Source organism: Poecilia reticulata, chromosome 9 (genome assembly GCF_904066995.2).
Source record: "Poecilia reticulata chromosome 9, P_reticulata-male-v2, whole genome shotgun sequence".
In the NCBI taxonomy this organism is placed as follows: domain Eukaryota; kingdom Metazoa; phylum Chordata; class Actinopteri; order Cyprinodontiformes; family Poeciliidae; genus Poecilia; species Poecilia reticulata.
The window spans coordinates 35,677,072-35,693,166 of NC_088838.1; the positions used below are offsets into that span (position 1 = coordinate 35,677,072).

General features: G+C 53.2%; 1 protein-coding gene across 2 annotated transcripts in view; it reads left to right on the forward strand.

Annotated features, from left to right (window-relative positions):
• Positions 1-16,095, forward strand: part of LOC103460382 (disabled homolog 2-interacting protein-like) — a 19,480-nt gene continuing 3,385 nt past the window's right edge. The window contains exons 1-21 of one of the 2 annotated variants that reach the window (XM_008402526.3): positions 1-214; positions 743-861; positions 1,351-1,453; positions 1,942-2,018; positions 2,188-2,297; positions 9,610-9,754; positions 9,839-10,011; positions 10,071-10,342; positions 10,883-11,091; positions 11,170-11,314; positions 11,387-11,531; positions 11,600-11,836; positions 12,354-12,543; positions 12,669-12,904; positions 13,160-13,251; positions 13,327-13,794; positions 13,868-14,136; positions 14,758-14,871; positions 14,938-15,060; positions 15,163-15,242; positions 15,302-15,389. In XM_008402526.3, the coding sequence (XP_008400748.1) occupies positions 16-214; positions 743-861; positions 1,351-1,453; positions 1,942-2,018; positions 2,188-2,297; positions 9,610-9,754; positions 9,839-10,011; positions 10,071-10,342; positions 10,883-11,091; positions 11,170-11,314; positions 11,387-11,531; positions 11,600-11,836; positions 12,354-12,543; positions 12,669-12,904; positions 13,160-13,251; positions 13,327-13,794; positions 13,868-14,136; positions 14,758-14,871; positions 14,938-15,060; positions 15,163-15,242; positions 15,302-15,389 (3,594 nt within the window). In that variant the 5' untranslated portion in view covers positions 1-15. Of the gene's footprint in view, positions 215-742; positions 862-1,350; positions 1,454-1,941; positions 2,019-2,187; positions 2,298-7,932; positions 8,117-9,609; positions 9,755-9,838; positions 10,012-10,070; positions 10,343-10,882; positions 11,092-11,169; positions 11,315-11,386; positions 11,532-11,599; positions 11,837-12,353; positions 12,544-12,668; positions 12,905-13,159; positions 13,252-13,326; positions 13,795-13,867; positions 14,137-14,757; positions 14,872-14,937; positions 15,061-15,162; positions 15,243-15,301; positions 15,390-16,095 lie in introns of those variants that run through there. The other variant, XM_081611087.1, reaches the window with a different exon arrangement.

Sequence of the window (16,095 nt, forward strand, 5' to 3'; positions counted from 1 at the left end):
TGCAGCAGTGGACGGATGGACAGCAGGACAGGGACGTTTCAGACCGTCCTCCTGTCTGCGGGCCTCTGTCCTCTGGACATCCTGTCTCGGTCTCTCTGCTTCTTTGTCTCTATGTCCGTGTGTGTCCTGCAGCTCGTCCACCTGAGCGGACGGATGGAGCAGCTGGTCCAGCACCTGTCCAGGTGTCAGCACCTGGGCTGGATGAAGGTGATTGGTGAGTCAGAATCGTCCAGATCTTTGAGTCGGGTTGGTTTGGCCCTTCAGTGTTGCCATAGAGACAAGAGACGTCATGCTCAGTTCCTCAACGTGCAGCTGGAAACATTCCTGTGGAACGTTGGGATGTTTTCCTCAGTGTGTGTGTAGGTGTTCATGTGTAACTATCCAACAGGGGACATGCGTGTCATTTTACACTGACCAACAGGGGACTCACCGTTGAAGAGGGGACATTTTGTAGGTCCCCTCTTGGAAATGACCCTGTTTTAGGGTCAGGGGTTGCAGTTAGGACTAAGGTGTGAATTGACTTTTGGTTAGGGTTAGGAAAAGGGTTAGGTATGTGATGGTTAGGGTTAGGAAAAGGGTTAGGGTTAGGCTGTAGAAATGAATGGAAGTCAATGGAATGTCCCCTGTTGGATAGTAGCGTACGACTGTGTGTGTGTGAGTGTGTGTAGGTGTGTGTGAGTGTGTGTAGGTGTGTGTGTGTGTGTTAACATTGTCCAAGGATGATGATGTCATAATGTTTCAGAGCTGAAGAGCGCCTCCATTCATTGGCTGTCCTGTGGGCAGAAGGCGGAGCCTGATGTTTGGACCAGGATGTTCTGCATCCTGTCGGACTCTCAGCTGCTGATGCTGGACGACCTGGAGGTCACACACACCTGCACACACCTACACACACATCTACACACAGACACACACACCTACACACACATCTACACACAGACACACACATCTACACACAGACACACACATCTACACACACACCTACACATCTACACACACATCTACACACAGACACACACATCTACACATCTACACACACACCTGCACACACCTACACACACACCTACATATCTACACACACATCTACACACACATCTACATACACATCTACACACACACCTACACACACACCTACACATCTACACACACACCTACACAGGTGTTTCAGGATCAGGTGGTTCTGAAGGTCAGCTTTGCTCCGATGTTAAAGTCCAACTGAAGCCAGAACCAGACAACCGGACCAGCGTGACGCCTGATTGGTCTGTTCAAACATGCCAGGATGGATTTTAGTGGCCTGTTCCATGGCTGAGGGCGGGGCGTCAGTCGGGTCACATGACTATGTCTGTTGTTCAGGTGCATCCGCTGCTGCTGGCAGAGAGGGCGGAGACCTGCACCATCTGGTTGCTAAGATACACTCTGCACGTGGCCTCAGTGGCTCCTGGCCCCGCCCACACAGGTAAGCAAGACCAATCAGAAGAAACAGAACCGCTTTTCTAAGACTGACTAACGGACTACTGAGGCATTTAGGGTGAAAATGTGACTTTAATCATTTATCTCCTTTACTTTATATGACAGGCTAAATTACCTTTAATGTAAATTTTTTACAGTGTAACTTCAGCAGCGGTTCTGATCCGTGTTCTGGCTTTGGGTCAGGAACTGGCTGCTAGGATCCAAATGGCCGTCCTGCAGTATCTGCTCTCTGCCACCAGGTGGCAGTGAATCCCAAGCGCATTCTGACATTCGTCCTAGTTCTGGTTCTGGTTCTGGTTCTGGTTCTGGTTCTGGTTTTCTCTACGAATTCACTGAGACATCAGATCAATAGTTTAGTGATTTAAAGCAAACTCGTCCTGTGCTCTGCTGTCGTCAGGGAGATGCCAGTTGCCATGACAACAGCTGTGTGACAGCTGAGGACTACGAACACTCCCATGATGCTCTCTGTTGCAGATGCTGTGGACAGAAGTGAGGGCAGACTGGGCCTGTCCAGTGGCTCCACAATGGACACGCACACCGCCACAGTCACGGTGAGCAGGCGCAGGCTGCGGTTTCCATGGTAACAGGAGGTGAGCTGTTGGCTCCAGGTGAGCAGACTGTCTCCCCCTGCAGGTGACCCTGATCAGAACCATAATAAGATCATGATCAGGTCCGGTTATTGATCCAGAACATCTCTGAACAGACACTCTTCTTCTTCAGGGGTTTCTGTCACGCAGACTGAAGCAGTCTCTGCGCCGCACTGGATCCCAACCCAAACTGTCACGTCACTGCAGCACCAGGACCGACCCGACGAGTACCACTGACACCAGGTAACGTCTGGGCTACCGGGACTGACTGCAGGTGGAAACCTCAAATATACTGACCAGGGGTACTTTCTACTGCCCCAGTACAAGTGAGCTACTAGTGACAGCAAACTGGAGTATCACAGCAGCCCAGGTTGCCATACGGGGGGCAAAAGAGGGCAAGGGTGGTTATAGCTATATGCAGTGTGGGGGGTAATTCAGTCAGTGACCTCTGACCCGATCAAATCCAGTCATGTTCATATTATCTACATCCTGAACCAGCAGCATGGACAGAAACACAGTCTGTCACTTCCACAGGAATCCATGCTGCTCTGGCAGGGGGGTTCTGCTTGGACCAATGGTTCTGGTGGATCTGGTGGTTCTGGTGGATCTGGTGGTTCTGGTGGATCTGGTGGTTCTGGTGGATCTGATGGTTCTGCTTGGACCACTGGTTCTGGTGGATCTGGTGGTTCTGTTGGTTCTGGTGGTTCTGCTTGGACCACTGGTTCTGGTGGATCTGGTGGTTCTGATGGTTCTGGTGGATCTGTTGGTTCCGATGGTTCTGTTGGTTCTGTTGGTTCTGCTTGGACCAATGGTTCTGGTGGATCTGTTGGTTCCGATGGTTCTGTTGGTTCTGGTGGTTCTGGTGGACCGGATGGTTCTGGTGGTTCTGTTGGTTCCGATGGTTCTGTTGGTTCTGATGGTTCCGATGGTTCTGATGGTTCCGATGGTTCTGTTGGTTCTGATGGTTCTGGTGGTTCTGGTGGTTCTGTTGGTTCTGGTGGTTCTGATGGTTCTGGTGGTTCCGATGGTTCTGTTGGTTCCGATGGTTCTGTTGGTTCTGATGGTTCCGATGGTTCTGATGGTTCCGATGGTTCTGGTGGATCTGGTGGTTCTGGTGGTTATGTTGGTTCTGTTCGTTCCGATGGTTCTGATGGTTCTGAAGGTTCTGATGGTTCTGTTGGTTCTGTTGGTTCTGATGGTTCTGAAGGTTCTGTTGGTTCTGATGGTTCTGGTGGTTCTGATGGTTCTGTTGGTTCTGATGGTTCTGGTGGTTCTGAAGGTTCTGATGGTTCTGATGGTTCTGGTGGTTCTGAAGGTTCTGGTGGTTCTGATGGTTCTGTTGGTTCTGTTCGTTCCGATGGTTCTGTTGGTTCTGTTGGTTCTGATGGTTCTGAAGGTTCTGATGGTTCTGATGGTTCTGGTGGTTCTGATGGTTCTGTTGGTTCTGTTCGTTCCGATGGTTCTGTTGGTTCTGATGGTTCTGGTGGTTCTGGTGGTTCTGTTGGTTCTGGTGGTTCTGATGGTTCTGGTGGTTCCGATGGTTCTGTTGGTTCCGATGGTTCTGTTGGTTCTGATGGTTCCGATGGTTCTGATGGTTCCGATGGTTCTGATGGTTCTGGTGGTTCTGATGGTTCTGTTGGTTCTGTTCGTTCCGATGGTTCTGATGGTTCTGGTGGTTCTGATGGTTCTGGTGGTTCTGAAGGTTCTGATGGTTCTGATGGTTCTGGTGGTTCTGTTGGTTCTGGTGGTTCTGTTGGTTCTGTTGGTTCTGTTGGTTCTGTTGGTTCTGAAGGTTCTGGTGGTTCTGATGGTTCTGGTGGTTCTGATGGTTCTGAAGGTTCTGGTGGTTCTGGTGGTTCTGATGGTTCTGGTGGTTCTGTTGGTTCTGGTGGTTCTGATGGTTCTGGTGGTTCTGAAGGTTCTGATGGTTCTGGTGGTTCTGGTGGTTCTGATGGTTCTGATGGTTCTGAAGGTTCTGGTGGTTCTGATGGTTCTGGTGGTTCTGAAGGTTCTGATGGTTCTGATGGTTCTGGTGGTTCTGTTGGTTCTGGTGGTTCTGAAGGTTCTGATGGTTCTGATGGTTCTGGTGGTTCTGTTGGTTCTGGTGGTTCTGTTGGTTCTGTTGGTTCTGATGGTTCTGGTGGTTCTGATGGTTCTGAAGGTTCTGGTGGTTCTGATGGTTCTGAAGGTTCTGGTGGTTCTGATGGTTCTGATGGTTCTGGTGGTTCTGGTGGTTCTGATGGTTCTGTTCGTTCCGATGGTTCTGTTGGTTCTGATGGTTCTGGTGGTTCTGGTGGTTCTGTTGGTTCTGGTGGTTCTGATGGTTCTGGTGGTTCCGATGGTTCTGTTGGTTCCGATGGTTCTGTTGGTTCTGATGGTTCCGATGGTTCTGATGGTTCCGATGGTTCTGATGGTTCTGGTGGTTCTGATGGTTCTGTTGGTTCTGTTCGTTCCGATGGTTCTGATGGTTCTGGTGGTTCTGATGGTTCTGGTGGTTCTGAAGGTTCTGATGGTTCTGATGGTTCTGGTGGTTCTGTTGGTTCTGGTGGTTCTGTTGGTTCTGTTGGTTCTGTTGGTTCTGTTGGTTCTGAAGGTTCTGGTGGTTCTGATGGTTCTGGTGGTTCTGATGGTTCTGAAGGTTCTGGTGGTTCTGGTGGTTCTGATGGTTCTGGTGGTTCTGTTGGTTCTGGTGGTTCTGATGGTTCTGGTGGTTCTGAAGGTTCTGATGGTTCTGGTGGTTCTGGTGGTTCTGATGGTTCTGATGGTTCTGAAGGTTCTGGTGGTTCTGATGGTTCTGGTGGTTCTGAAGGTTCTGATGGTTCTGATGGTTCTGGTGGTTCTGTTGGTTCTGGTGGTTCTGAAGGTTCTGATGGTTCTGATGGTTCTGGTGGTTCTGTTGGTTCTGGTGGTTCTGTTGGTTCTGTTCGTTCCGATGGTTCTGGTGGTTCTGATGGTTCTGAAGGTTCTGGTGGTTCTGATGGTTCTGAAGGTTCTGGTGGTTCTGATGGTTCTGAAGGTTCTGGTGGTTCTGATGGTTCTGATGGTTCTGGTGGTTCTGGTGGTTCTGATGGTTCTGGTGGTTCTGATGGTTCTGGTGGTTCTGAAGGTTCTGATGGTTCTGATGGTTCTGGTGGTTCTGTTGGTTCTGGTGGTTCTGTTGGTTCTGTTCGTTCCGATGGTTCTGGTGGTTCTGATGGTTCTGAAGGTTCTGGTGGTTCTGATGGTTCTGAAGGTTCTGGTGGTTCTGATGGTTCTGATGGTTCTGGTGGTTCTGGTGGTTCTGGTGGTTCTGTTGGTTCTGTTGGTTCTGGTGGTTCTGATGGTTCTGTTGGTTCTGATGGTTCTGTTGGTTCTGATGGTTCTGATGGTTCTGGTGGTTCTGGTGGTTCTGGTGGTTCTGGTGGTTCTGATGGTTCTGGTGGTTCCGATGGTTCTGTTGGTTCCGATGGTTCTGTTGGTTCTGATGGTTCCGATGGTTCTGATGGTTCTGGTGGTTCTGATGGTTCTGTTGGTTCTGTTCGTTCCGATGGTTCTGATGGTTCTGGTGGTTCTGATGGTTCTGGTGGTTCTGAAGGTTCTGATGGTTCTGATGGTTCTGGTGGTTCTGTTGGTTCTGGTGGTTCTGTTGGTTCTGTTGGTTCTGTTGGTTCTGAAGGTTCTGGTGGTTCTGATGGTTCTGGTGGTTCTGATGGTTCTGATGGTTCTGGTGGTTCTGGTGGTTCTGATGGTTCTGGTGGTTCTGTTGGTTCTGGTGGTTCTGATGGTTCTGGTGGTTCTGAAGGTTCTGATGGTTCTGGTGGTTCTGGTGGTTCTGATGGTTCTGATGGTTCTGAAGGTTCTGGTGGTTCTGATGGTTCTGGTGGTTCTGAAGGTTCTGATGGTTCTGATGGTTCTGGTGGTTCTGTTGGTTCTGGTGGTTCTGAAGGTTCTGATGGTTCTGATGGTTCTGGTGGTTCTGTTGGTTCTGGTGGTTCTGTTGGTTCTGTTCGTTCCGATGGTTCTGGTGGTTCTGATGGTTCTGAAGGTTCTGGTGGTTCTGATGGTTCTGAAGGTTCTGGTGGTTCTGATGGTTCTGAAGGTTCTGGTGGTTCTGATGGTTCTGATGGTTCTGGTGGTTCTGGTGGTTCTGATGGTTCTGGTGGTTCTGATGGTTCTGGTGGTTCTGAAGGTTCTGATGGTTCTGATGGTTCTGGTGGTTCTGTTGGTTCTGGTGGTTCTGTTGGTTCTGTTCGTTCCGATGGTTCTGGTGGTTCTGATGGTTCTGAAGGTTCTGGTGGTTCTGATGGTTCTGAAGGTTCTGGTGGTTCTGATGGTTCTGATGGTTCTGGTGGTTCTGGTGGTTCTGTTGGTTCTGATGGTTCTGGTGGTTCTGGTGGTTCTGATGGTTCTGGTGGTTCTGGTGGTTCTGATGGTTCTGGTGGTTCTGTTGGTTCTGATGGTTCTGGTGGTTCTGGTGGTTCTGATGGTTCTGGTGGTTCTGTTGGTTCTGATGGTTCTGGTGGTTCTGGTGGTTCTGATGGTTCTGGTGGTTCTGGTGGTTCTGATGGTTCTGGTGGTTCTGTTGGTTCTGATGGTTCTGGTGGTTCTGGTGGTTCTGATGGTTCTGGTGGTTCTGATGGTTCTGGTGGTTCTGGTGGTTCTGATGGTTCTGTTGGTTCTGTTGGTTCTGATGGTTCTGATGGTTCTGTTGGTTCTGATGGTTCTGATGGTTCTGATGGTTCTGGTGGTTCTGTTGGTTCTGATGGTTCTGGTGGTTCTGATGGTTCTGATGGTTCTGGTGGTTCTGGTGGTTCTGGTGGTTCTGATGGTTCTGATGGTTCTGGTGGTTCTGATGGTTCTGGTGGTTCTGTTGGTTCTGATGGTTCTGGTGGTTCTGGTGGTTCTGGTGGTTCTGATGGTTCTGGTGGTTCTGTTGGTTCTGATGGTTCTGATGGTTCTGATGGTTCTGGTGGTTCTGTTGGTTCTGATGGTTCTGGTGGTTCTGGTGGTTCTGGTGGTTCTGATGGTTCTGGTGGTTCTGTTGGTTCTGATGGTTCTGGTGGTTCTGGTGGTTCTGGTGGTTCTGATGGTTCTGGTGGTTCTGGTGGTTCTGGTGGTTCTGATGGTTCTGATGGTTCTGGTGGTTCTGGTGGTTCTGATGGTTCTGGTGGTTCTGATGGTTCTGGTGGTTCTGGTGGTTCTGATGGTTCTGGTGGTTCTGATGGTTCTGGTGGTTCTGGTGGTTCTGGTGGTTCTGTTGGTTCTGTTGGTTCTGTTCGTTCCGATGGTTCTGGTGGTTCTGATGGTTCTGAAGGTTCTGGTGGTTCTGATGGTTCTGAAGGTTCTGGTGGTTCTGATGGTTCTGATGGTTCTGGTGGTTCTGGTGGTTCTGATGGTTCTGGTGGTTCTGATGGTTCTGGTGGTTCTGAAGGTTCTGATGGTTCTGATGGTTCTGGTGGTTCTGTTGGTTCTGGTGGTTCTGTTGGTTCTGTTCGTTCCGATGGTTCTGGTGGTTCTGATGGTTCTGAAGGTTCTGGTGGTTCTGATGGTTCTGAAGGTTCTGGTGGTTCTGATGGTTCTGATGGTTCTGGTGGTTCTGATGGTTCTGATGGTTCTGGTGGTTCTGGTGGTTCTGGTGGTTCTGGTGGTTCTGGTGGTTCTGGTGGTTCTGATGGTTCTGATGGTTCTGATGGTTCTGGTCTCTTGTTCCTGCTCCTCGTCTAGCGGGGGGGGGGGTTCTGACGCGGCTGGGGAGGGGTGAAGGGGGGAAGGGGGGTAAAAGGGGGATGAGGGGGGGGAGGGGGGTGAAGGGGGGGTGAAGGGGGGAGGGGATGTAGGGCAGCTTCACTGCAGGGGAGGGGCGACTGCTGCTGGGGGAGGGGGCGAGTCAGAGACAGGGAGACATAGGGAGAGAGAGAGGGAGCGGTGATGCTGTGAAGCTTCATCAGCAGACGGACGGACGGATCAGCAGCTCCTCCATCTTCCTCCTCCTCCTCTTCCTCCTGCTTCTGTTTGCTGCTGAAGGAGGTCATGGCTGCATAACCCCCTCCTCTTCGTCCTCCTCCTCTTCCTCAGGATGCTCGGTGAGTCTCATCCGCCGTCTTTGTCCTCTGACAGATGAAGCTGCTGGGAGACGCTGCGTCTTCAGGGACGGTGCCTCTGCTGTGTTAGCATGCGGCTAATCCACCGTTAGCAGGCTTAGCTAGACATCACACACCCAGGCAGGCTCTGTGACTGCTGCAGCCAGCGGCAGGACGAGCCCTGGTTCTGGTTCTGGTTCTGGTTCTGGTTCTGGTTCAGCTCTGACTTTACAACCACAACCGTTGGGTCCACTATGGAGTCAACCCGTCTTTTCTGGTGTTTATGTGATGCTGGGTACAGGGCTGAGTTGTTGCTAGGCAACACACACCTGTGACAATAAGGTGTGTGATGTCAGCATCACCCAGAACCTCAGCAGAGGAAGGTTCTGCTCGCTTTCTTCAGCCCAGTCGAACAGAACCAGAGCAACAGAACCCCAACTGACAGACAGTGAGATGTTCGGTGGTTCCATCACCAGAACCGATCCGTCTCGGGTTTTACTGAAACCACTGCAGAAACTCTGGACTGACTGGGATCCAACAGAACCGTTTCAGCTTTAGATTCACTTTCCACCAGGTCTGTAGTTTGAACTTCCACCCACCGTCCAACACCTTGTCCCCAGTGGGGGGGCTGGGGGGGGGGCTGGGGGGCTGGGGGGCTGGGGCCTGTCCAGCAAACGAGAGGCGGGGTCACTTGGACGGGTCGCCACGTGACCCCGCCTGAACGTGGAGCTGAATATGATGAATATCTGTAACTTTTATATTCATTTAAAATAATAGAATTTGCCCTTTAGCTGAATCAGAAGCTTCAGCCAGAGACCAACTGCAGCTGCAGGACGTTTCCTTCAGAAAGTGTCTTTAGAGAAGAACCAGCCTAGGAATGCTAGCTAGTCTAATGCTAGCTAGTCTAATGCTAGCTAGTCTAATGCCAGCTAGTCTAATGCTAGCTAGTCTAATGCCAGCTAGTCTAATGCTAGCTAGTCTAATGCCAGCTAGTCTAATGCTAGCTAGTCTAATGCCAGCTAGTCTAATGCTAGCTAGTCTAATGCCAGCTAGTCTAATGCTAGCTAGTCTAATGCTAGCTAGTCTAATGCTAGCTAGTCTAATGCTAGCTAGTCTAATGCTAGCTAGTCTAATGCTAGCTAGTCTAATGCTAGCTAGTCTAATGCTAGCTAGTCTAATGCTAGCTAGTCTAATGCCAGCTAGTCTAATGCTAGCTAGTCTAATGCTAGCTAGTCTAATGCTAGCTAGTCTAATGCCAGCTAGTCTAATGCTAGCTAGTCTAATGCTAGCTAGTCTAATGCTAGCTAGTCTAATGCTAGCTAGTCTAATGCTAGCTAGTCTAATGCCAGCTGCTACCAGCTAGCGCTGATTCCTCAGTGACCGGATGCGACGCAGCAGTCTGCCAGTCAAACTGCACCACACCACTACTGGGTCCACGCTGCCAGCAGGGGGCGCTCAGCAGAGAGCTGCCCTCTAACCTGCTGTGTGATTTTCAGGTGTGTGATGCAGCGGCTGCGTTGTGGTAGCCAGGAGTCGTTGCTAAGCACCGGCTGCGTGTCATCGCTGGAGCTCAGAATGGACCAATCAGTGATCATCAAACCCGTCCACTCGTCCCTGCTGGGACAGGACTATTGCTTTGAGGTGATGCCCGCCTCTAGCACTGCATGTTTACTGATCCTGCCAGTCCTGCTGGCCCACCCTGGTGACCCTGCCTCTGTCTCCTAGGTAACGACCTCTACCGGCACCAAGTGCTTCTCGTGCCGCTCAGCGGCCGAGCGAGACAAGTGGATGGAGAACCTGCGGCGGGCCGTCCACCCCAACAAGGACAACAGCCGGCGGGTGGAGAACGTCCTGACGGTGTGGGTGATCGAGGCCAAAGACCTGCCCGCCAAGAAACGGTAAGGTTCTGGTCCCGCTCTCAGTCCGGCCGGCTCCACAGCACGGTGTCGTCCTGCAGGTACTTCTGCGAACTCTGTCTGGACGACAACCTGTACGCTCGGACCTCCTGCAAGCTGAAGACGGACAACATCTTCTGGGGGGAGCGCTTCGACTTCAGCAGCCTGCCGTCCGTCTCGTCCATCACGCTGCACCTCTACAAAGACACGGACCGCAAGAGGAAGAAGGACAAGAGCAGCTATGTGGGCCTGGTCATCATCCCCGCTGCCATGGTGACCGGCCGGCAGCTGGTGGAGAAGTGGTACTCTGTGAGCACGCCCAGTACGCTGCGAGGTACGTAGACCGCCGCCACTTCTGGTCAGCATCTGGAATCAGCTTCATCTGGACCAAAAGGACCAAAGCTTTTGATTCGCCTGTCTGAAGGAAACACCTGGACAGGTGTTGGTTAGTTAGTCCAGAACATTCACATGAATGACCAACGTGACAGAGGCAGATAAAGGAGGACAGGTTGTAATCCAGACCATAATAATCAATGTTCCATTGATTATTAATCAAAGCAGGAGGACTCTTTGGTTTACAGGTGGTCAGTTTTTCGGCAGCGTTGCAGTTTTCTGAAAGTTTAGCCAGGTTGACATAACTCAGTGAATGTCTCTTGGTGCGAAGCCATTTAGAAAGTATCAGGCTGTTTTCGCCCCTGATAGTCTAGCAGACTTTGACTGGACCAAACCAAACCTTTGACAAGCGGACTGGACTTTATACTCCTGCTCTGATGGAGCCTCATGTGACTGTCCTGACCTCCAGCTGGAACATCTGGATGACGGTCAGATCTGCTGCATCCAGATGTTCAGTAACCTCCTTCTTCCCCGACCTCAGCCAAGTCGTCGGTTCCGACGATCCGGGTCAAGGCCCGGTATCAGAGCATCGTCATCCTGCCGATGGAGCAGTACAAGGAGTTTGCGGAGTACATCAGCGCCAACTACCTGCTGCTCTGCTCCACCCTGGAGGCCTCCATCAGCCTGAGGGCCAAGGAGGAGCTGGCTGCTGCGCTGGTCCACATCCTGCACAGCACGGGCAAGGCCAAGGTAGCCCCGCCCACTCCGCATAGCCCCGCCCCTATTCGCCAGACCACGCCCACCTCCACCTTCCCTTCTTGCCTGCAGGACTTCCTGACAGACCTGATGATGTCGGAGGTCGACCGTTGCCGTGACAACGATCAGCTGATCTTCAGAGAGAACACGTTGGCCACTAAAAGCATTGAGGAATACCTGAAGCTGATTGGCCAGAAGTACCTGCAGGACGCCTTGGGTACGCGCTCCCAGAGCCGCCAAGCTTCCTCAGGTGAGCTCGTCTGAACACCGGCTCTGTTTGTGCGTCCAGGTGAGTTCATCAAAGCTCTCTATGAGTCTGACGAGAACTGCGAGGTGGACCCGTCGCGCTGCGCGGCCTCTGACCTCGCAGAGCATCAGGCCAACCTGAGGATGTGCTGCGAACTCGCCTTCTGCAAGATCCTGGACTCCTACAGGTGAGCACCACACAGGTGAGAGCGGTGTTTAGTGTTCAGGGTGTTTCAGTGTTGCTCCGCCCACTCAGGGTCTTCCCACGCGAGCTGAAGGAGGTGTTTGCCTCATGGCGTCAGGAGTGCAGTAACCGGGGGCGACCGGATATCAGCGAGCGCCTCATCAGCGCCTCGCTGTTCCTCCGCTTCCTGTGCCCCGCCGTGATGTCGCCCTCGCTGTTTGACCTCACGCAGGAGTACCCCGACGAGCGCACCGCCAGAACCCTGACCCTGATCGCCAAGGTCATCCAGAACCTGGCCAACTTCAGCAAGTACGTCTGGGCTCTTATTGTGAAGGGCCTGCATGCCTGGGATCAGATCTGGGATCAGATCTGGGTTCAGATCTGGGTTCAGATCTGGGTTCAGATCTGGGTTCAGATCTGGGATCAGATCTGGGTTCAGATCTGGGATCAGATCTGGGTTCAGATCTGGGTTCAGATCTGGGATCAGATCTGGGTTCAGACCTGGGTTCAGATCTGGGTTCAGATCTGGGATCAGATCTGGGTTCAGACCTGGGTTCAGATCTGGGTTCAGATCTGGGTTCAGATCTGGGTTCAGATCTGGGTTCAGATCTGGGTTCAGATCTGGGTTCAGATCTGGGTTCAGATCTGGGTTCAGATCTGGGTTCAGATCTGGGATCAGATCTGGGTTCAGACCTGGGATCAGATCTGGGTTCAGATCTGAACCCAGATCTGGGTTCAGATCTGGGTTCAGATCTGGGATCAGACCTGGGTTCAGACCTGCCCCTCCAGGGCGGCTGTTGATGTGCCGGTCTCACCGTCGCTGCAGGTTCGGCACCAAGGAGGAGTACATGCTGTTCATGAACGACTTTGTGGAGCGCCAGTGGAGCAGCATGCAGCGCTTCCTGCAGGAGATCTCCAACCCCGACGGGCTGAACCACACCGCCGGCTTCGACGGCTACATCGACCTCGGCAGAGAGCTGAGCAGCTTACACACTCTGCTGACCGAGCTCGACCAGGTAACACCTGCCCGCCAGGTAAGAGAGATGGCTCACCAGGCAGCTAGCTAGGGGTAGCCCTGGTAGCGCAGCAGGTAGCCGGGTTCTGAACCTGTGCTGTCTCTGGTTCCCCCCTCCGTCTGCAGTCCAGTCTGTCCAAGCTCGGCCCGCTCCCTCGGATCCTCAGAGACGTGTCGGCGGCTCTGGTCCACCCTGGAGGCGTGGTGGGAGCTGGGGGCGTGTCTATGTCATCTCCAGACCCTCAGCGGGTGGCGTCCCCGCCCCCTATGTCCCCACCGCCTCTGTCTCCGCCCCTGTCTCCTCCTCTGGCAGCCTGCAATCCTTCTGTTGGCCTGCAGGGCGGCGTGGGATTAGATGGAGGGTTAGTCTGTTCTCTGCATGCAAGAGGTTAACTCTGAGTTTAAGGTTTAACTCTGAGTTTTTAACTCTGAGTTTAATGTTTAACTCTGAGTTTAATGTTTAACTCTGAGTTTAACTCTGAGTTTAACTCTGAGTTTAATGTTTAACTCTGAGTTTAATGTTTAACTCTGAGTTTAATGTTTAACTCTGAGTTTAACTCTGAGTTTGGCTCCGAGGTCCAGCCTCAGTAACGTCCACTTCCTGTCTCCATGTCCAGCTGCATGGACTTCACCAGACTTCCATCTCCGACTCCTGAGAACAAAGATTTGTTTTTCGTCACCAAAGGATCTAGCCTGCAGCCTGCATCAGGTGACCTTTGACCTTTCCTCCTCTTTGTTCCAGACCAGCGTTGTCCGACCCTCCTCATGATGTCACTTCCTGCAGGTATGAGAGGCTCTCCGGCTCCGAGCTCGTCCTACTCTGAGCCCAACGAGAACGAGGCGTGCTACGACCTGGCCAATGGCGGCCGGAGGGAGGGGCCGGAGCTGACCAATGAGAGCCGCAGCCTGTCTCTGGTGGACCTGCAGGACTCCTCCCCCAGCGACGCCCCAGACGACGCCCAGTGGCAACGCCGGACGGGGCTCCTCCCCCTTTCTTTCCAGAACCCTGTCTATCACATGACCACTCCGTCGCCCCGGCAACCGCAGCAGCAGCAGACAGACGCCACGCCCTCTGATGGCTCGGTGGGCTCCCAGGGAACCTGCGAGGAGCGTGGCGCCGTGGCGACCAAGCCGGCCTTCCTCACCCAGATGTCTGTGGGCGTGGGGGGGGAGAGGATGTCGGCCATGTCGAGCAGCAGCAGCGGCGAGGAATACTCCCGCCGCGCGCTGTCTCTCACCGACACACTCTCAGGTACGAGTCCACGCCGTCACACAGGCCACCGCAAAGTTCAGGGGTCATCTAGTGACCTTTGCCCCGCCCACAGGTAGCTCAGCCCCCCCTCGGCAGAACTCGGGTCCTCAGAGACGCATCGATCAGCCGCCGCCGCCGTCCTCGGCTCCACCAGGACCGCCGCGAGGCCGCACGCCTCCCAGCATGCTCAGCGGGGGAGGCTCCGCCTACCCTCCACGCCCCGCCTCCGGCAGTATGATGTCATCGAGTCCCGATTGGCCCAACAGCGGCCAGTCACGTCTCAGACAGATGTCGTCATCGTCCAAAGGAGACAGCCCGGAGAAGCAGCGGCCCGTTGCCAAGGTAACGCACCTGGAGACACGACCCGGTACAACAGAACCGGGTCGTGTAGAACAGGATGGAGTTCTGCCAGCGTTCAGGGCGGGATGCCAGTGGCTCCAGAACCATGAAGGTGTTGCCGGGCCGGTTTGGGTCAGTCAGAACCTTCTGGGTCTTTGGTTTGGTCTTTTCTATACTTCCTGAACGGAGCTTGGTTTGGTTCTGGCTCCTCCCAGAGGTCCGACTGAGCAGAACCTCCAGGAGGGATCATGTGATCAGACTGCGGTTCTGATCCGTTTGGGCCTCAAACTGGGCAGGTGTTAGAAAGACCAAATCTGGTTTCATGTCCAAAATGTCCACTCTGCTGTCTTCATCTCATGTCCTTTGAGGCGTAAATGAACTGTTGACCTCTGACCCCTGATCCGGCTCTCCTCATTGGGTCGACCCGGTCACCAGAACTTCATGCTGGGAAACATCCGGGTTGTTCATAAGTTCTGGAAATGATTCCGTTTCCACTGCCAGGCACGTTGCCATGGTAACCACATCATTCAGTGAGGTTGCTATGGTGAAATGTGAGCAGGGTGTGATACCATGGCAACCAGCCTGACCGTTCAGAACCAGAACCGGGTCCGTCCGTGTGTCCAGGCTCCGTCTCCCTGCGCGTTGGACCGGACCGCCGCCTGGCTGCTCAACATGAACGCTGCATCGTCCTACGGCGAGGCGGAGGACGATCGTCATGACGACGCTATGGTGGAGAAGGTAGAGCCGGTTCCGCTGCTGCTCGTGTGAGTGGGTTCTGCCGGGTCTGACCCGGTTTGTGTTCAGTACCAGCAGGAGATCGCACTGCTGCAGGAGAAGCTGCGGGTGGCGGCGCTGCGCCAGGAGGAGTGCGAGGCCCGCCTGGTGGTCCAGGACCAGCAGAACCAGCGGATGTTGCAGGAGTACCAGGTAAGGGGCTCACCTGGTCAGGTCCAGGTGAGCCATGGGAGCAGGTCACAGCTGGGCATGTGGGTCACATGACTCCACTGGACCAATGGGATTGTGTTCCAGGCCCGGCTGGAGGACACAGAGAGCCGACTGAGGAGGCTGCAGGACGACAAGGACCTGCAGATGAACAGCATCATCAGCAGGTACGCTCACCTGGCTGCTCACCCGTCTCACGCGGCAGCTCACCGTCTCACCTGTGCAGGTTGATGGCAGTAGAAGAGGAGCTGAAGAAGGATCACTCTGACATGCAGGCTGTGGTGGACCAGAAGCAGAAGGTCATTGAGGCTCAGGTAAACACACCTGACCTTTCACCTGGTTCTCTCATCGTTCTGTTAACCTGTAACCCTTACAGGTGAGGCTCACCTGGCTCCCCCAACCGAACCTCACTGATAACGCAAAGTCTGTCAAACGATCATGGACCCAGAGCCGGTTCTGTGGACCCAGAGCCGGTTCTGGGACCCAGAGCCGGTTCTGGGACCCAGAGCCGGTTCTGTGGACCCAGAGCCGGTTCTGTGGACCCAGAGCCGGTTCTGGGACCCAGAGCCGGTTCTGGGACCCAGAGCCGGTTCTGTGGACCCAGAGCCGGTTCTGGGACCCAGAGCCGGTTCTGTGGACCCAGAGCCGGTGAGCCGGTCCTGTGCTTTTATGCTTTTAGCTTCGTGAAATGAGCCATTTCTGTTTTTCTTCTTTAGCTGCTGGTTCAGTGAGTTTTGCACGTAGCCTGGTGACTCCGGTATTGTTGGAAACCGCAGAGCTTCGGCTTTACTCTGATAGATAGTTTGTGTACATCGGGCCTCGTTGCTCTTTTATTGTTGCGTTTTGTACCGGGTGTGCCTCGTTAGCCTCGTTAGCGTCTAACTGCGTTTCTTTTTCTCAATCTGCTTAGTGTTCAATCTGGCTGTTGTTGAGGAAGAAAATATCGATCCTATCATTTAGAAGAGTTTAGGGTTAGGCAGTGGCGGAGCTAGACTTTTAAAGTTGGGGGGGCGAAGGGGG